Source organism: Balaenoptera acutorostrata, chromosome 5 (genome assembly GCF_949987535.1).
Source record: "Balaenoptera acutorostrata chromosome 5, mBalAcu1.1, whole genome shotgun sequence".
Lineage (NCBI taxonomy): Eukaryota > Metazoa > Chordata > Mammalia > Artiodactyla > Balaenopteridae > Balaenoptera > Balaenoptera acutorostrata.
In genome coordinates this window covers 122,218,650-122,240,108 of record NC_080068.1, presented here as the reverse complement: position 1 = coordinate 122,240,108, position 21,459 = coordinate 122,218,650, and the positions used below count along the sequence as shown (strand labels likewise).

The 21,459-nt window shown below is 38.2% G+C and overlaps 1 protein-coding gene across 3 annotated transcripts in view; it reads right to left on the bottom strand.

The window, feature by feature from the left end:
• Positions 1-11,024: 11,024 nt before the first annotated feature.
• The window catches only part of USP53 (ubiquitin specific peptidase 53), a 75,519-nt gene continuing 65,084 nt past the window's right edge, over positions 11,025-21,459 (bottom strand). For all 3 annotated transcript variants that reach the window (XM_057547268.1, XM_057547267.1, XM_057547269.1), the window contains 2 exons: positions 15,947-16,043; positions 11,025-14,663 (listed from right to left, as the gene is read on the bottom strand). In XM_057547268.1, coding sequence (XP_057403251.1) covers positions 13,673-14,663; positions 15,947-16,043 — 1,088 coding nt within the window. In that variant the 3' untranslated portion in view covers positions 11,025-13,672. The remainder of the gene's footprint in view (positions 14,664-15,946; positions 16,044-21,459) is intronic.

The following is a 21,459-nucleotide window of genomic DNA, read 5'->3' as shown; positions in this document are numbered from 1 at the left end:
TTATAGTTATTATAAAATATTGGCTATTTCCCTGTGCTGTGCAATATATCCTTGTAGCTTATTTATTTTATACATAGTAGTTTGTACCTCTTACTCCCCCAGCCACTATACTGCCCCTCCCTGCTTCCCTTTTCCCACTGGTAACCAGTAGTTTGTTCTCTATATCTGTGAGTCTGTTTCTTTTTTGTTATATTCACTAGTTTGTTTTATTTTTCAGATTCCACATATAAGTGATATCATACAGTATTTGTCTTTATCTGAAAGTCCTCTATTTTCGTATTGATCTTCTGTCTAGATCAGATGTTTTGCCCATTACTGAAAGTGGAGTATTGAAATTTTCAATTATTATGGTAGATCTATTTCTCCCTCAATTCTATCCATGTCTTCACATATTTTGACTAGGATTTGCTTGGTTTCTGTAAACCTCTGACTGTTTCCCAGAGTTCTGGCAAACTTATTTCAGGTTGTTTCTGCTTATTTTCAATGTTTCGTGGAGGGACAGAGGCGTGGAGCTGCCTACTCTACCATTCTGGACATGGGTCTCCCAAGGTGATTTTTTGACAGAGCTCTCATCAGAGCAGAAAAAAATAAATCTGTTTTCTAACAGGGCATATTTATAGATATGAACATAAAAGCTGAGTTTCTCCAGTAGAGGCTTGAAGCCTCATTCCCTGCATCTATTCCTCCATTTCATGTTGGTCTCTGAGTTCTCCCTGAGGAAACACGGAGCTCCATGAAACACAGTTTGAAAAACACTGTTATAAATCATTATAATCCCCTGATACTTATGTGCCTGTGATCTGATGTTAGAACTACTTAAGTAATCATTTTGACCTAGACTATCTCTTGCTTGTTTCCTAACTTATTTCAAAAAACTTTCTTCCCATCTTCCCAACTTTGTGAAAAAGCACAAAGAATAAAATGATCTGTCATTCCATCTCCCAGAGTTAACTGCTGTTAACATGTTGACATTTCTCACACTTATAAAGTAAGTGTAATTCAGGTTAATATTTTATATATAGCAGTTATCACCTTGGCCTCCATTTGCTTAACACTGTTACTCTAGTTCACACCTATATCAATATTGTCATGTCTACTCTTGGAAGCCTATTACACGGTTTTATGAGAGAATACATGTCATGTGTTGACTAACCTTTCAATCTGCACCCTCAATGACCATTCCTCCAACACCTTTCAATAAAACAAAGGTTGACTGCTTTATTGGTTAGCATAATGAGACTTCAAGGCTGTGGGTTTTAACATCTTTGTCATCCATGCCTACCAATTAAGCTTGGCCATATTGAAGTTGTTTTTAAACTTCAAAACACAGCAGAATGCCCTCTTTATTTTGAAATAAAATCTTTTATTAAACCCCAAAATATAAAATAAACAAAACTGAGCTCTTAAGGTTGAAGTCTGTACATGTGCAAGTAGGTAGGGGGAAGAGGGTAGGCAGTTTATTCACAGCCAATCCTGCTTAGCCTTCCTAACACCCCAACCATGATGCAGAACACCGGGGCTCTGGGACAGAGTGTTTGAATATCCCATATCTGTGAGATGTCCTCAGCCAGTACTTCTAAAGAACTGGAAGACTATTGCATCTGTATCTCCTATGGCTCCTCAGATAGTGCCTGACACACAGTAGGCATTCAAGCAGTATTATTCACTGAAATAAAAGACATGAAATCCAAAATGGGAGAATGGATTAGTGTATATCCATTACTGGTACTTGAGAAAAATCTCAGAAGGTATCCTCACTGACAGTGGTAGATCAGTAGTGGTAGATCTCAGTGGTATCATTATACTACTATGTTACAAAAGAGATAATTAAGATTGTATTAGTGGTTGCAGAATACAACAAAATATAACTGAATAAATATTTAATTTCTTCCACATTCAAGGTACAGTTTGAGAGACTATAGAGGCTGCAAAGATGGTAAAAATATAGGATAGGTAAAATATCCTAAAGAATATTTAATACTCTGATAGGGGAGATAATTTACATAAAATTTTGCTACAAAGCAAGCCAATGTACCAAACAATATGTCAAGAAAATTTCAATGTTTTTTGAGCTGAAGGTAGAGAAGTTTTGAAAAATGACCAGTAGACACCTCATCAACAGGTGGCTGTTACAGAATGTAGAGGGTAATTGATGCAGAAGAAAGGCAAAAAACTATGGGAACAAACACTCACTGCCTAATTTTCAGAAGATAACTCTCACCCTAAGAAGAAAGCATGACATATGAAGTAGTTGGAGATGAGTTAAATGTGAACTTTTTTGCAATTGGTATGTTAAAAACACTGAGAATGGAGAGATCAATGTGAATTGTAGCGAGGGAAACTTTCTGAAGTTGGCAATTTGAACTGAAAAAGGATGGGAAGGATTAGGGTAGGTGGGGAAGCATTTCAGTTTAATGAAGACAACATATGCCAAAGCTCAAAGGCCAAAAAAAAAAAAAAGCTCAAAGGCCAAGAGGAGAAGAGTTTCCATGAGGAAGAAGAAGAAATCAATCTGGCTGGAGCAAAGGGTGTTTGCTGGGCACCAGGTTGGCTGAGTGGGGTGGAGACAGATTAATAGTGGGAGCTGCTAAAGGCCAAGATGAAGATAAAAGAGAAGCTGCAACAAATAGCAATTAGTTTTGATGACTGTACAACTCTCAAAGAAAACTATCATAGGTATGTAGTAAAGTAGTAATGATGGAAAAGAAATAAGAGAAATGGAAGTCCTAAGGATATTGAGGTGGCCTGAGATGTGGACAGTGAAATAGATTACCCAGAGAATTCGACAGCTTGAATAGAATCAGGGGTGACAGACAGAGATAAATCCTCTGAATTGACGGTAAAGTTGCACCAGTGTCAACTAAGAAATCCAGTTTCTGATTCTCTACGGTAAGTTTAATGGTGAGCTCTGGGGTGCAACTGAGGATCAGCTGACCCTGTCATTTGATGGGGTACTGTCCCTCAGAGGGGTAAAAATATACCCTCTGAGGGTGCTGGGGTCTAGGGAGATTGTTTTTTAAGCTTTTCTTTCTCTACAGCCATTAGAAATAGAAAACAAGAGTATTCATAACAGAAGACAGCAGAGTCACTATAACCCCCCCAAACAGTTCACACAAATGTTTTCTCCTGCTAATCTAAATTCAAAAAGAGAAAAAGACAAGAAGAGACTCTTACCATTCTCGTTTATTGGATACCACAGGCAGAAATCTGGGAGACTGACTGGTAGAATTCTCATCTTCTGCTGGCTTATGTTAGCAGTCCCAGGATCTGTCAGCAGCAGCCCTGGAGTGAACAGTGTCCAGTTAGCGACACCCATCCTCGATACCAGAACTGTGGGCAAGGAAATGTGCTCCTCTACCACACTGTCCCTTGCAGCTCCAAATGGATTTCACAGTTTTACTTCCAGCTCTAGGCTAATCCCAGTGGTTTACTGTCTGTATACTAGTAGATGGACTAAATGCTATCTGACTGGACATGACAACACCACACAGCAGTGAATAAATTAATAACTAGATTATTTCTCATTTTGGTTTTCCTTTATGGATTGAGTCACACCAAGGAACTCGTTTTATAGCAGAAATAAACCACGTGCTTGCAAAAACTTTGGGGTACTCATTAAAATTTCATGCCCTGCACCATCCCCAGTCCTCAGGGCAAATAGAACATAAAAATCTAGACATCAGAAGGACTTTAGGAAAAGTCTATCAAGAAACTGGACTTAATGGCCAGAAAGACTACCTCCGGCCCTTATAAAAATCCAGAATACTCCAAATAGAAGGTGTGGATTAACCCCTTTTGAAATAGAGTTTGGTCACCCTATGCCTACTGGCATCTCTAAACCTCCCATTTCTGGATTGAGTGAACACTATAGGGACTTAAGTGAACAATATGATACTATGACTAGCCATATACAGGAACTAACTAGTATACTTGGGGGATACTATCGACAGTAAAAAGGGCGTGGAATCCACTGACTTGCTATCCCCTTTGACCAGGAGATTGGGTGTACATCAAGGTTTTTAAAAGAAAGCATGCATTGTCATCTTGCTGGGAAGGCCCTTACAAACTGCTAACCACTTACACTGCCATCAAAATAAAGGAAAAATCCTCCTGGATTCATGCGAGCGCTGCCAGCTTTGACCCAGATCAGCAGCACTCCCAGGACAACTGGAAGACCATTCCTAAGGTGACCTTAAACTCAGGATTTCCAGGTCCCAGAAGCAGACAAAATCATGAAGTAGACAGCTTTTCCCAAGATCACAGATCAAGAAACTTCCTTCTACCTATTTTTTCCCCTATTGCATCTCCCTAGTCCCAGATGAAAAGAAAAAAAAGCGCTTCCTTGTAACAAAGCCCTCCCTTTCTTTAGCCATTTATTAAAAGGCTGACTGGAGATTGCTTGTCTCAATCTATTTTCCCTCTGATCCTCCACTATGGGCTCTTTCAAACTTTGTCTTCGCTCTTATTAACTCATTGTTTTCTCAACAGGTCAGGCACAGACCGGACACCCCTTTACATCAGTCTTCCAAACGCTGGCCACATTAACTAATCAATCTGATTGCTGGTTATATCAACATCTAGATTATGCAAAAAAACCTGAACTAATTTTTGTTCTTGCCAATCTGAGCACCCGGCGGACAACTCAGAAAAATGGATGCATAACAGGTAATGGCATCCATGACCAAGAAAACGTCACTCTTCTCCTTTCAATGAGTTAACTGCACATAGAAAAACCTCTACAGAAGCTCAGGGAGTGTCCTTTGCTTAGGTAAAGATGTTAGAAGGGAATTTTCCCCTTTGCATTGAAAACAGGCATGGTGTTGGGCCTTTCCTAGGTGACATACTAAGGCAATATTGCAACGAAACCTTGTGGTTTGATTCCACAGATGCATCCTCAAGCCTCTTTTGAAGGTCATAAATGGTCTTAGCACTGACTCTTATGGTAGGGACACTGGCCAAATCATCAGATGTTATGGCTGACTCCTAAGCCACCCTCGTGTAACCTAGGGTAGCTCAGTTGCTCCCCTCATTAGCTGTCAAAGACGAAAGATTACATATACGCAGACCAAAAATCCAGACTAAGTTGGTCAGGTAACAAAACCAAGCCTTACAGTTACTAAGGCCTAACTGTAGGCCTCCTATATCAGATATTTCACAACCTATTCTGCTCCTACTGACTGGAAGGATACACAGAAGATGGAGATGTACAGATGCCAATATGACAGGTGACAAGATACACCAAACCCCAACCTAATATGTCACAAGTTCCATTCTGACTTTATCCAGAACAATACTAGTCGTTTTATCTCATGTGAGATAAGGTATATAAAGGGCTCCTACCTGGATGGTCGGAACAATGTGGACTCGAATTCCTGACACCCTCTGTCACCCGATACTCCATCTTAAATGCCAGCCCAATGATAAACTTTGGCTTCTTTGTTCGTAAAGCAGTGCCACATAAACACACCAGACCAGATATTATAGAAAACTGGCTTGTATATCACAAGTCTAAGTTCTTTTCAGTACTAAGATCCTTTTTCTTAGGCTTTGGAACTTATGAGTTGGAAAAGGCAGTTTTAAATCTTTCCATAGTAACAGAACAAGAGTTCAATATTGGTATGCAAATGTCGGAAGCCTGTCAGTCAAAAGTTAATAGCCTCTGCCGGACTTGAAAATCTTCTTGCCCTGGACACACTGACAGCCCAAGAAAGAGGAGCTTGTGCCATCACTGATGAAGCATGCTGCTTCTATGTAAATCACTTGGGACAAATAGTGTCTAATCTGCACCTTTTGAAGACAAGATAAACACTCTCCATCAGATAAACGAGGCTCAGCCATTCTATTGGACTGACCTATTCCCAGGGATGGGAGACTGATTTAATGGGATATGGGGAAATGTGCTTAGATTTGTTATTTTCTGTTTATTCATCCTCATTCTAATCTATGTTCTTCTCTCCCTTTGCAGATCCCTTGCCACTCAGCTGCTAACCCAATTCTTCTCTCCACAGCCACTAACTCAGAGTTTATGTGAAACTTCTAGGGAAGTTTCAGACAGGGGAATGAAGGAGTTCAGAGCATGTCACCCCAAAATATGTCACTTTGGCATATTGGATATTTTCAGTTAAAGGCATTTGAGAAACAGCTGATGCTAGAAGGGCACTCTGACCTTCCCTTTTCTTCCTGAAGGAGATAAAAAAATTCCCATGTAAAAGATGCCCTCCCTACATCAGGAGGAAAAAAAATATTTTTATCACCAGAGACGGGAAATTGGACCAAAAAATCCATACAAACAAACCTTGTTAAACTAACCCTTATCTTCCTAGTCATTTCTCCACAATTTACTACCCCTAACCAAACCTCTTTGTCTTACTTGTTTCTTTTTCTAAAAGGTAGAAAAGTTTTCTGCCCTGGTCACTTCCTCAGGTCTTCATTCTCTTGTGAAGGTTCCCATGTACATGTAAAAAAAAAACAAAAAAACCCTAAAAACCACTTCTATGCTTTTCTCCTGTTAACCTGTCTTATGTCAATTTAATTCTTACGCCCAGCTGGAGACCCAAAGAGAGTAGAGGAGAATTTTCCCTTGCCTACAATGGTAAATCATTTTCTTTCTGCTAACATTCTAATGTCATGGGGGATCACACTCCCAAACCCTTGGATTATTCTTAAATTCACTCCTTTGAGGTACATACAAAATTCTCACGTTTTGCTCTCTGGCCCCTTTAGAAACTTACGCTCATACTTATGATGTCAACCTCATTAGGGCTGTTTCCAGAATTTAATCAAATAAGTGTAACATGCTAAGGACAGTACAAAACCCATTAAAGCAGGCTCTTTTAAAACCTTGGCATAAGGACCCGAAAGGAATACAGGGATAAGGAGAGGCGACCATGGGCACTTCCAAGGTGGAATCCATCACCTGTCAGGCATGGGACGTGAAGTGACTTCCGGTCCGGCCAGAGAGTATTTCTTCTAGCGAAACCTGAGTAACCGGCTTCCCACCTGGACGCTGCAGGGCGGAGCGGGCGGGCAACTTCCCCCGCCTCCAGGTGGAGACGTCGCTGTCTGTCCTCAGTCACTGAGGAAGCGGACCGATGGGCAGCGCCTGCGCGCTGGTGGGGGGCGGGTACAGGGCCCATTTCCGGGGAGGGTACAGGGCCCATTTCCGGGGCGGGGAACAGCGCATGCGTGGGAGGGAGGGTGGGTCGGACTTCGTCCACTTTTCCGGGGAGGTGAGCGCGGAAGAGCGGGAGCTGAGGATTTCTGGCTACTCAGATTGTGGCGCGGCGACTGCTGTAAGATGGAGGTGGGCTCGGCGGCCGAAGATGGTCGGGATGGTCCCCGGGAGCGACGAGGCTTGGGTGAAGCCGAGAGGCCGCAGCAGAACCACGAAGTGCGGCCTCAGTCCGGGGCAGACCGGTTACCAAAACATTCCTACTGGTTGGATCTCTGGCTCTTCGTCCTCTTAGACGTGGTGTTGTTTTTCTTCGTGTATTTTTTGCCCTGGTGAGTACTCTTAACGCAGCGTTCAAGTGGTAAGGGGCTTAGAGACCATCTACCCCAGTTTGGGGAGGTGGGTGCGGGAGAGGCGAGGACATTGCATTAGGGAAAGTTACGGCCTGTCCACCATCATCCAGCTGGCGAGTGGCAGGATCGGGTAGGCGCGGGAGTGGAACGAAGACCAGAGTGAAAATGTCCTTCCTTGGCACCTCAGTTGAGGGTGTTCAGATGAGGTGTAGAGGAAACTTGGCTTCATAATTTTTTTGTTCAGTGTTGGGAGGAAAACGGCTGGGTTTGAGTTCCTGCACTACCACGAAGAAACTGGAGACGTTATTTGGCTTTTTGGAGCTTTATATTCACATTTACCATTTGGGACCAATAGTAACTAGGTCATAGGGGTGTGGTGTTGTGGCGTGGTGTTCTAGATCAATCGCTAACTTATCTAAAAGCGATTTATTTGCATATTGCCTAGCAGCAGTCAGCGCTTAGCTAAAGCTACTGTTACTGTACAACGGTTTGACCGTGAGCAGGCCGTGCACGGTTATCTCAGATAGGTCCAGAACTGGACTCTTGACTTCTTACTCAAATGACCTTCTTTTTCAGTGTTCCCATTTCAGTAAATGTTAACTTTATTCACTCACTTCTCCTCCCGGAAGCCTGGGTCTCATTTTTTGATTTCCCGCTTTGCTTCATATACACACCTGCCCACTCCACACCACCAACTGATAAGTCAAAAAACTCTAGATTCCATTTGGAAAATCCATGCTCTCCATTTTCATTGCCACCCCCTCTGAGAAGACAGTTTTGGCAGAGGATAAAGGAAGGGAACTTAGAGAAGGGGGTTGGGGGAGCAGAACAAGAAGGAGGACACAGGACTGAGATAACAAGGGACAAGTTCAGGAGAGGAGCAGTCAGCTGAAGGAGGAAAAGCGGTGCAGCTCATTTAGTCATTAAACAGCTCCTTTGGACTTAGGAGCTAATCGTTTACTCACTGTATGTTAATTTCTCTCAGTCATCATGCTTATTGAATTTGCGGTAATTATGTTTTCTTTTCTCACCCCCAGCCCCCAATTTTGGCAAAAATTTGGGCATAAACTCACTGTCCGTGAGGCCCCATTGTCTCTGATTCCTTGGATTTCTTGAATGGTGTGGCCGAGGGTTCAGTGGGACAAATGGAAGATGGATGTTTGTATAAAATCCTCTGTCAAGTCATTTGTAAAGGAGAATCTTTCCACCCACTCCTCCTGATATCTGGTAGAGTGATACTTCAAATGTAGTGGTTTTTTGTTTCTTTGTTTTAAATGATCTGAATTTTCAGCTCTGGATAGAAAATGGAAGACTTATAAAGAATAGTCAGGCCTTTTTTTGCTCTTATCAATGTGAAAATCATTTAGGAATAGGCAAATGACTAAGACAATCAACATTTTCAGAAGTTGGCATAAAGTATTTAAAGGGAAAGAAAAAGGTAACATTGTTGACAATTATTTGGTTTTTACAGAATGGTTTGCCTGATACCTAAATTAAGAATTTTGGCTCCTGGAGTGGATCCTGAAAATGGCTACAAACTTCTTGAACGAAGAAGACAGGATTGTGCACCAGAAGAATTTCAAACTCTAAGGGACCTTCATTTCATTTTACACATTCTGTTATTCTTTGGGGGGACTATATTAAATGGGTAATGATCTCAGCCATTCCTAGCTAAGTTCCTAAAACTCAGCTCTGATTCATGTTTTAAAACTTTTTACAGATTATCTGGTGGCTTTACAGGGCCTGAACATAAAAAGTATTTATACATGAAGGTTTATTATACTCATTAGGAAATATATTAATGTTTTTCCTTTAACATTTTAAGGGTTGGCCAAGGTTTAGTATGATGCAAATAATATGGTGAAATAATAAGGTGAAATATTTAGAAGTAAATTATCCAAAAGCAAGGGAAGGATTTTGAAAAAAGGAGTTAAAAGCTATACAGAAAATGCAGGCCCACAATGTATTTTCTGTAAGTGCCAGTTTAATTTTTAGATTAAGTGGACCTCTGTTATGGTTGCTAGGTTGGTACAATCTTAGAGAAAGTATATAATATCCAGTAATGGAAGGCTAGAGTGCATGTCCTCTTACCTGGATGCTTCCCCTCACTTTTAAGCTCTTGAACTCTGTAAAGTCGGACTGTGTGTTTCAAACCGAATTTTTATTGTGGTTGCATTAAGTAATGCTTGTGGCCAAAACATGTTTATTATAATGTCTGTAATTTACTTTAATACTCCAGCAAAGTCACCATATTTACTCATTGAGCAAATGTTTGAGCACTTACTGTGGGCCAGGTACAGCACTGAACAAAACAGACAAAAATCCTTGCCTTTATGGAGCTTACATTCTTTTTTATCTAAATATGTTAACAAGAATTTATTTCCCAGGAGTGATCAGCTAGTATTTAATCAAAAAGGTCACATTCCCAAAGCAGCTACTATAAGCCCTTCAGAAGCTATTCCTATTATATAACAGATGTTAGAAATGGGCTCTTGTCCTTGAAGTTGGTGACATTTTATATATTGGAATTGCCTAAATATTTTTCCTGTCCCTTAGAAACAGGGCATAGATCTGGTAAACTCTACATCCTCTATTCTTTAGAATGGCATTTAGGGTTAGTGTGAAATCTGGGATTGATTTTGGAGGCTTTTAGCCTAATGCTGACTATAAGTTTAACAGTTATGCCTTCAGAGAACCTAACAAACCTGCCTGAGGAGAACTTTTTAGGCAAGGTTGAAGCATCTAGAGAAACAGCACTGGGATTTCATTGAGGGTACCAAACAGATTGTATGAATTGTTTTTGTGCTACTTGCTAATAATTTTGTCCAATAAATGTTGATTATACAGGTAAATTGGGTCTGATCTCCTTTCGTTTTAACAAATTACTTGTGTGTTAGGTCACACACAAAGATTTATAATCCATACTACCTTTCTGAGCCTAGAATCAGCCTTCTACCACAACTATTGAATATTCTGAAGATTTCTAGTACAGGGAAGATACTACTAAGAAGAAAGATCTTAGTGTTGTGACATGACTGTAAATGGTATCCAAAATGGTGGCAGTATGAGGTTTGAATCTTTCCTACAGATGAAATTGCCTACCACTCAACTGCCATCTCAGGGTAATATAGTATACTTGAAGGCTTTTAACTGGGTAAATGGGACACCAAGAAGAATTGGCAAACTTGCTGTGATAAAAATAGAGACATCAAAAGTATTTACATCAATGTGATTTTAGTCTGATAAATTCCTTTGTAAATTTCATAGTTTCATATAAGTGAAATGATTGTTTTAATGACCGTTTGAAATCAACTGGCCAATGAGCAATTGTGAGGAAGTCTTTAGAGTTCTGTTAACCTGAAAATTTTAGGATGTGAAGTGCTCCATATACCTAGTCCCTAAATGGCATGGGAATACATTCAGAGACTACAGGATATTTAGTAAGGGCATTTAATGTAGAGGTTATTATGCTCTAGGAAAAGGGTCATCAGACTACACCAATGGGCCAAATCTGCCCCACTTGCCTCTCTTTAAAGGCCTGTGAGCCAAGAATGATTTTTAACATCTTAAAATGATTGAAAAAAATCAAGACTATTTCATGATGTGAAATCCAAGTTTCAATGCTTATAAAGTTTTACTGGAACACAGACATGCCCATTCATTTGCATACTGTTATGTAAATGTTACGTTATTCACACTACAGTGGCAGAGTTGAGTAGTTACAGAGATCCTATGGTCCACAACGCCTAAATTATTTACTATCTGGCTCTTTAAAGAAAGTTTGCCAACTCCTGTGGGAACGCTCCTTTAGGCCTTGCTGGAGTTGAACTCTTAGGAGTCTCCTGTGATAAATTTTTTGATCAATGATATTCCAAGTTCACCCCTGAACTTTAAATTGACTTAACATTTCCCATAAAATACATAATTCACAGGGGTTAAAGGAAGCCAGAGTTTATGAATGCAAAGAAAAGTCCAACCATATTAAATTAAAAATCAGTTTATCCCCCCCCCCCAAATTTTGAATCAGAAGAAACTGACTTCACACAAAAATACTCTGAAGTATTTTGAACATTACAATTGTTGGCTGCGTTATTTAAAAAGTTACAAGCAGCTAATAACCAGAAGAAAACATATATAAAAATAGACACCCTAGAAATAAAAAATTCACATGTGAATGATTAGTAAATACATATTCAATCTATATTTGGAGTGTTGAATCAACAAAAACAAATGGTCAGTTTCTAGTCTGTTAGTACTATAACATGATTCAGGAGGTTTCAACTGGACAGTACTTTAGAAGGAGCCCAAACTGGACGTTTCTATTTGATATTTGCAACTCAATTGTGAGTTGAATCCCATACAAATCTATGAGCTTGTTCATAAGTATCAGAAATCAGTTTAAATGTTTCAAATAATACATTTTCAACTGGACATAAAAACTACACAAAGTTTTTGAAAGCTATTAAAAATACCTGAAGCTCATTTTTCTAGTGTTTTACAACGTTATAAAAGCAGTAATTACAGTGACATTTCAAATACAATTTTACAAACTTTACAATATTTACAACCCCCCCATACTAAAAGCTATGTTAAAAAAAAAGCTTTCTTAAAAGATAAAATTTTATTTAGTTCATATTCAAGTATTTCTAAATTAAGAGAATATAAAGTAATAATCACCTACTGTTATAGCTAGAAAAGGCTATTAAAAACTTCTCTAGGTGGAAGACAAAATTTGGCCAAGATTTGATAACTCAGTGAGCTTAGACTTCTACAAGCAATTATTTTCTACTTACCTAGAAAATAAGATTCATTTACATTTTGGAATCTTTTTAACAATTTATGGGATTGGTCAAGATATTACATTTACTAATTAGTTTATGGAATTATTATGTTTTATATATAAAATTCATCTAAATTCTCAATTCTCTAGTGTGGACAATATAAAACTATTCTAAACTACAATTAGTTTACCAGCTTAGTACAAAATTAAATGACAACTATGAAATAAGGCAATTAAAGTACTTATTTTCACTTGTAAGGTCATCATAATAATGGAAAATCCTTTTTTTTTTTTTTTTTTAAAGAAAGACTTCTCCATGAAAGTAGGTGGGGTAAAAATTAAATTATTTGTTTAGAAAAAAGGGAGGGATGCTCAAATTAATACATTTCATTAAAAATTTATATGAAAGGCAAAAATTTAATCTGGAAACCCAGAAAGATTTTCAAATTCAAGAATATGAAAATCACTAAAATGGGCTGACAACCTACAAACAGGTAGTATTATAGCAGGGAAAATTTAGGCAGTCACAGTGATAGTCTTAAAAAGAGGACTATAGGTTAATTTCTAACACTGGTTATTAGCAGCCCAAAGTAAACCAAACCAAAGTAAAAACCTTTCACATTTCATATAAAGTAAGAAAAAATGTAACAAGATAAATAAATATACTAAAGTGAAGTATTTTAACTATTTTTAGCTTACATGACTGAAGTAATGTTTATGAATGCATACAACAATGGATATTCTGAAGATAAAAATTCTAGGAGCAAAATTAAGTGTCTTCTCTTCTGACCTAGAGAATTTAATTAAAAAATTGCTTTATCATTAAGGCTTTTTTCCCCCAAATGCTATCAATTTCATGGGTCGATATATTTTAAGACACTTAAAGGGATCATATGTAGTAGACTATCACAGAAGTCAAAAGCAAATGGGTGAAGTCCTCTTTTGGCTCCCCATTAGAAAGTGCTTCCTCACAAAGCAAATATTGCTTTGACTACACAAGCTACATATCATCTATCTTTCAGTTAGCACAGTTTACCAATCTACATATGAGTACTGGTTAGTTTAATACCTATGGGTCTACCAGTCAGAAAAAAAGGGACAAATTACATTTTTACTCAACTGCAGCATATGATAAATGACTTTCTGCATACCCCCGGATTTTCTATTTTTTGAGGCATGCCAAGACTATTCAGAGGGAATTCCAAAATATCCAATAAGTAGATCTTCACAAAATAAAATATCTGTATAGAAAGTTAAAGTGATTAATGACTTAAAAATTGCCATGGTTTTAATTTCATATAGCCCTAGGTTCGGTCAGTTGATTCCTAGTTAATGGCCTCAGAAGTAAAAGCCTGTCAGTTTCATCATTTATCTATTACAGTGTATACCAGGTTTATACCTTTGCTTGGAAGGGCAGTTTGAACCAAGACTACTATGTAACACAGGCTCTAGCCCTCTTTCATTCTGAGAAAGTGAATTATCATTACAAAAGCCACTGCTCTCTGGAAAACAGAGCTTGGGCCTCTGATGGTATTTCAATCTGTATGTATCAGTCATGCAGTTATCAACTGAAAAATAGGTAGTTAATGAAATTGTCTCATTGGGACAGGTAGAACTAGAGTCTATTTCTGGCTGGCAAGAAGCACCAACAGCTGTACCCGAGTCTGCCTGAAAATCATTAGCTGAAGAGCTGGACGGGGTGTTTGATGTGTTGCCGACGTACTCTTTTGCTTGAAATGTTTCCTTAAGTCTTTCATCATTCATATATGTACTCACTTCTAAACCTGGTTCTGAAGCTGTACTTAAACTGTGCTTTGGAAGACTAGAAGAATTAGCTTTAAACATCTCTGCTGGTTTGACAGCAGGTGGAGCATCATTTTTCCCTGACGGTGGCACACTGGTTATAGCATATTTCTTTGGTGGCAGAGGGGGTGGGGTATTCTGGCAAACAAGTTCTGGCATCTGACAACCATCAGATCTGCAAGGTGACTGAATGAGATGTTCCCTGGATAGAGAGTTCTCAGAGTAACACTGTTCCATCATATTCTGCTGCTGGATGAGGGGAGGAGTTCCTGGCTTTAACCCCACAGTTCTCATGTGTGAAGACCACAATGAAGATGGTGAGACTGTTCCGTTACTGTTCACTCTCTTTCCAGAAGCAGAATTACCATCAACGTGAAAAAGCAAACCTGTTCTCTCAGAATTTTCTATATTAAGCCAGTCAGAAAATTTGCATTCACTTGATTTTTCAAGTTTCTGTTCATCTGACTGGTGGGTATGCTCTCTTGCTGTATGGTCCTTGAGTATTTGTGGACTGGATGAAGGGAATAAGTTTCCATTGGTTTCACGTATATGTGACCTGAAAAACAAAAACAAAGCTAAAATGCCATACACAAATATGCAAAATTGGAGGGAAAACAAACATCTGTCCTGTAGTTTAACTTCCCAATACAGCACTTATGTTATTTGTGTAACATAGCAGAAATGGAAAGATATTTGCAACCATTAACAATTTACACTCTCTGAATCCAAAATCTTTATGCCAGAATACATAAATGTTTATCAGAAACATCCGTCATTACCAAGATCAGATTTATAACTAGAAGTATAATTTAAAAAGCAAATTTCAGAGAATTCCCTGGCAGTCCAGTGGTTAGGACTCGGCGCTTTCACTGCCCAGGCTCAGGTTCAATCCCTGGTCGGGCAACTAAGATGCCACAAGCCACACGGTGCAGCCAAAAAAAAAAAAAAAATTCAACTTAAAAACACTGAAATTACATTTATTGTGATAAAATGTAGCACAGACTTAAGAAAAATGTTACTAGCAAACAATTCAATATTCTAAAACACTTCCCACGCAGTTTATAGCAATAGAGGTACTTTAATTTTGATATATAATGCTATAAGGATAGTATACTAATTAAAAATAATTTAGTTAATCAAAGACTACCTTTATTTAAGTAACAGTTAACTTCTAAGGTGACGAAAAATGATATCACATTGCAAATTATTTATCTTCATATGATTATTTTTCTCATGTGAATTGCATAAAATTCAATTAGAACACAAAGATGAAAAGAGTTGAGGCTCTGCTAAGTAGATAAGAGCTATATTCAAATCTCCACTCCGTTGCTTTGGCCAAATTACTTAATCTAAGCCCCAAATTTTCTCTTTTGTAAAATACCATACATCTCAAAAGAATGCTGTGAGGATTAAAACAAACAATCATATATTGTACAAGGTACTTTGTAGGCCCCCTATCATTAAGGTTTACATCCTTTTAATGATCCCCAATAAAACATGCATCATAATACTCTAGACCAGCGGTCCCCAACCATTTTTGGCACCAGGGACCAGTTTCGTGGAAGACAATTTTTGCACTGACTCGGGAGGGGGGGTGTGGTTCAGGCGGTAATGCGAGCGATGGGGAGAGGCAGATGAATCTTTGCTCACTCAGCCGCCACTCACCTCCTGCTGTGCGGCCCGGTTCCAGTATCAGTCTGCAGCCCAGGGCTTGGGGACCCCTGCTCTAGACCCATTGCTTTCAGAGTAGTGATAGGTAGTATGCCTTTCTGATAAAGAGTTCCTATAATACATGCATTTAATTTAAAACATTTTAGTACTACAAATAGCTAGGATTACCTTTTTATCAAAGGATTCTTTATTTGTAGATGTGATTCTGGGTGGGACTCATAAGATTTATAGGCTACTTCCAGGTTCTTGAGTTCTTTTCTAAAGCCTGAAGAAGGGAATGAGAAAAAATTATTTACGTGATCTTTTAGAATTTACTCCCTCTATACTTCTCCATAATTTACAAAAGATTTTCTATAATCAGGTAATTCTCTTCCAAATTAACAGATGAAAACTAATTCTTCAAGCCTCAGCTCAAATAATACCTCTTTCCTGAACCCTTTATACAAAATCAATGGCTCTTTCCTCAATTTATTATCTCTTGAAAATGTCAGCAATCCCTGAAAAGTGTTATTCTAGATGGGTCGTGTGGAGCTGTGCTTCCGTTTACTCTTTATGGACAAAATGGTGGGAAAATCCTACATTTGGAGACAGATGGCTTGAGTTGAAGTTTGGATTCACAGCTTATTGGTTGGTAACTTTATATTCCTAAAACCAACTTTACAAACTTATACCACCTTACAGTCTAGGTTTCTGCCTTTACGTAATGAGATGCCAATATCTATTTTACCAACTTCACAAATATTAGGAACATCAACTGAATCAAAATGGGTGGGAGGGTATTATGATAACATAAAATGTTATCCCACCACTAACTAGCTTCCATTTATTGACTGCTTACTCAAGTTGTAAGAAGCTGATAATAATTATTTCATTTAATCTTTACAATTGAACACCTTTTTACTTGAAAAGACAATGAACAAACTTCAGTTATTCAGACTTGGGTATTTGGCAGAAATTTTCTTGAAAATAAAAGAAGTGAACCTGCCACTTCGAATAAAACAACTGGCAGTATTTATTGCCAATGATAACATTTAACCTTTTAGATGAAAGTAAGAGTTTTGGAAAACTTGTATTTACCACCATGAGTTTTGTAGTTTTCCAATAATTATAAAGACTTCCGATAATATCTGTGGTGATATTTTAAAATGTGTTCTTTAAAAATATATATACAGAGAGAAATGGGATTTGCCTGGCGGTCCAGTGGTTAAGATTCCGCACTCCCACTTCAGGGGGCATGGGTTTGATCCCTGGTTTGGGAACTAAGATCCCGCGTGCGGCATGACACAGCAAAAAAAAAAAAAAAAAAAAAGATATATAAAGAAATGTATCTGGATAAGGGACCTGGAAGATAGAATGGTGGCATTCACTGCTACAGAACAGAATAAAGAAAAAAGAATGAAAAGAAATGAAGACAGCCTAAGAGGCCTCTGAGACAACATTAAATGCAATAACATTCGCATTATAGGGGTCCCAGAAGGAGAAGAGAGAGAGAAAGGACCCTAGAAAATATTTGAAGAGATTATAGTCGAAAACTTCCCTAACATGGGAAAGGAAATAGCCACCCAAGTCCAGGAAGCGCAGAGAGTCCCATACAGGATAAACCTAAGGAGAAACACGCCGAGACACACAGTAATCAAATTGGCAAAAATTAAAGACAAAGAAAAACTACTGAACGCAGCAAGGGAAAAATGACAAATAACATACAAGGGAACTCCCATAAGGTTAACAGCTGATTTCTCAGCAGAAACTCTACAAGCCAGAAGGGAGTGGCATGATATACTTAAAGTGATGAAAGGGAAAAACCTACAACCAAGATTACTCCACCCGGCAAGGATCTCATTCAGATTCGATGGAGAAATCAAAAGCTTTACAGACAAGCAAAAGCTAAGAGAATTCAGCACCACCAAACCAGCTCTACAACAAATGCTAAAGGAACTTCTCTAAGTGGGAAACACAAGAGAAGAAAAGGACCTACGAAAACAAACCCAAAACAATTAAGAAAATGGTCACAAAAACATATATATCAATAATTATCTTAAACGTGAATGGATTAAATGCTCCAACCAAAAGACACAGGCTTGCTGAATGGATACAAAAACAAGATCCATCTATATGCTGTCTACAAGAGACCCACTTCAGACCTAGGGACACATACAGACTGAAGGTGAGGGGATGGAAAAAGATATTCCATGCAAATGGAAATCAAAAGAAAGCTGGAGCAGCAGTACTCGTATCAGATAAAATAGACTTTAAAATAAAGAATGTTACAAGAGACAAGGAAGAACACTACATAATGATCAAGGGATCAATCCAAGAAGAAGATATAACAATTATAAATATATATGCACCCAACATAGGAGCACCTCAATACATAAGGCAAATGCTAACAGCTATAAAACAGGAAATTGACAGTAACACAATCATAGTGGGGGACGTTAACACCTCACTTACACCAATGGACAGATCATCCAAAATGAAAATAAATAAGGAAACAGAAGCTTTAAATGACACAATAGACCAGATAGATTTAATTAATATTTATAGGACATTCTATCCAAAAACAGCAGATTACACTTTCTTCTCAAGTGCGCACGGAACATTCTCCAGGATAGATCACGTCTTGGGTCACAAATCAAGCTTCGGTAAATTTAAGAAAATTGAAATCATATCAAGCATCTTTTCTGACCACAACGCTACGAGATTAGAAATGAATTACAGGGGAAAAAAATGTAAAAAAAACATACACATGGAGGCTAAACAATACGTTACTAAATAACCAAGAGATCACTGAAGAAATCAAAGAGGAAATCAAAAATACCTAGAGACAAATGACAATGAAAACACGACAATCCAAAACATATGGGATGCAGCAAAAGCAGTTCTAAGAGGGAGGTTTATAGCTATGCAAGCCTACCTCAAGAAACAAGAAAAATCTCAAATAAACAACCTAACCTTACACCTAAAGGAACTAGAGCAAAAGAACAAACAAAACCCAAAGTTAGCAGAAGGAATCATAAAGATCAGAGCAGAAATAAATGAAATAGAAACAAAGAAAACAAAAGTAAAGATCAATAAAAATAAAAGCTGGTTCTTTGAGAAGAAAAACAAAATTGATGGGCTTCCCTGGTGGCGCAGTGGTTGAGAATCTGCCTGCTAATGCAGAGGACACGGGTTCGAGCCCTGGTCTGGGAAGATCCCACATGCCGCAGAGCGGCTGGGCCCGTGAGCCACAATTACTGAGCCTGCGCGTCTGGAGCCTGTTCTCCGCAACAAGAGAGGCCGTGACAGTGAGAGGCCCGCGCACCGTGATGAAGAGTGGCCCCCGCTTGCCACAACTGGAGAAAGCCCTAGCACAGAAACGAAGACCCAACATAGCAATCAATCAATCAATTAATCAATTTAAAAAAATAAATAAATAAATCTTTAAAAAAACAAAACAAAAAAAAACAAAATTGATACACCATTAGCAAGACTCATCAAGAAAAAAGAGGGAGAGGACTCAAATCAATAAAATTAAAAATGAAAAAGGAGAAGCTACAAAAGACACCGCAGAAATACAAAGCATCCTAAGAGACTACTACAAGCAACTCTATGCCAACAAAATGGACAACCTGGAAGAAATGGACAAATTCTTAGAAAGGTATAACCTTCCAAGACTGCACCAGGAAAAAATAGAAAATATGAACAGACCGATCACAAGTAATGAAATTGAAACTGTAATCAAAAATCTTCCAAGAAACAAAAGTCCAGGACCAGATGGCTTCACAGGTGAATTCTATCAAACATTTAGAGAAGAGTTAACACCCATCCTTCTCAAACTCTTCCAAAAAATTGCAGAGGAAGGAACACTCCCAAACTCATTCTACGAGGCCACTATCACCCTGATACCAAAACCAGACAAAGATACTACAAAAAAAGAAAATTACAGACCAATATCACTGATGAATATAGATGCAAAAATCCTCAACAAAATACTAGCAAACAGAATCCAACAACACATTAAAAGGATCATACACCACGATCAAGTGGGATTTATCCCAAGGATGCAAGGATTCTTCAATATACGCAAATAAATTAATGTGATACACCACATTAACAAACTGAAGAATAAAAACCATATGATCATCTCAATAGATGCAGAAAAAGCTTTTGACAAAATTCAACACCCATTTATGATAAAAACTCTCCAGAAAGTGGGCATAGAGGGAACCTACCTCAACATAATAAAGGCCATATAGGACAAACCCACAGCAAACATCATTCTCAATGGTGAAAAACTGAAAGCATTTCCTCTAAGATCAGGAATGAGACAAGGATGTCCACTCTCACCACTATTATTCAACACAGTTTGGGAAGTCCTAGCCACGGCAATCAGAGAAGAAAAAGAAATAAAATAAAAGGAATACAAATTGGAAAAGAAGAAGTAAAACTGTCACTGTTTGACATGATAATATACACAGAGAATCCTAAAGATGCCACCAGAAAACTACTAGAGCTAATCAATGAATTTGGTAAAGTTGCAGGATACAAAATTAATGCACAGAAATCTCTTGCATTCCTATACAGTAATGATGAAAAATCTGAAAGAGAAATTAAGGAAACACTCCCATTTACCATTGCAACAAAAAGAATAAAATACCTAGGAATAAACCTACCTAGGGAGACAAAAGACCTGTATGCAGAAAACTATAAGACACTGATGAAAGAAATTAAAGATGATACCAACAGATGGAGAGATATACCATGTTCTTGGACTGGAAGAATCAATATTGTGAAAATGACTATACTACCCAAAGCAATCTACAGAGTCAATGCAATCCCTATCAAATTACCAATGGCATTTTTTACGGAACTAGAACAAAAAATCTTAAAATTTGTATGGAGACACAAAAGACCCCGAATAGCCAAAGTAGTCTTGAGGGAAAAAAAACGGAGTGGGAGGAATCAGACTCCCTGACTTCAGACTATACTAAAAAGCTACAGTAATCAAGACAATATGGTACTGGCACAAAAACAGAAACATAGATCAATGGAACAAGATAGAAAGCCCAGGGATAAACCCACGCACCTATGGTCAACTAATCTATGACAAAGGAGGCAAGGATATACAATGGAGAAAAGACAGTCTCTTCAATAAGTGGTGCTGGGAAAACTGGACAGCTACATCTAAAAGAATGAAATTAGAACACTCCCTAACACCATACACAAAAATAAATTCAAAATGTATTAGAGACCTAAATGTAAGACCAGACACTATAAAACTCTTAGAGGAAAACATAGGAAGAACACTCTTTGACATGAATCACAGCAAGAACTTTTTTGATCCACCTCCTAGAGTAATGGAAATAAAAACAAAAATAAATGCATGGGACCCAATGAAACTTCAAAGCTTTTGCACAGCAAAGGAAACCATAAACAAGATGAAAAGACAACCCTCAGAATGGGAGAAAATGTTTGCAAACGAATTAACGGACAAAGGATTAATCTCCAAAATATATGAACAGCTCATGCAGCTCAATATTAAAGAAACAAACAACCCAATCCAAAAATGGGCAGAAGACCTAAATAGACATTTCTCCAAAGAAGACATACAGATGGCCAAGAAGCACATGAAAAGCTGTACAACATCACTAATTATTAGAGAAATGCAAACAAAAACTACAATGAGGTGTCACCTCACA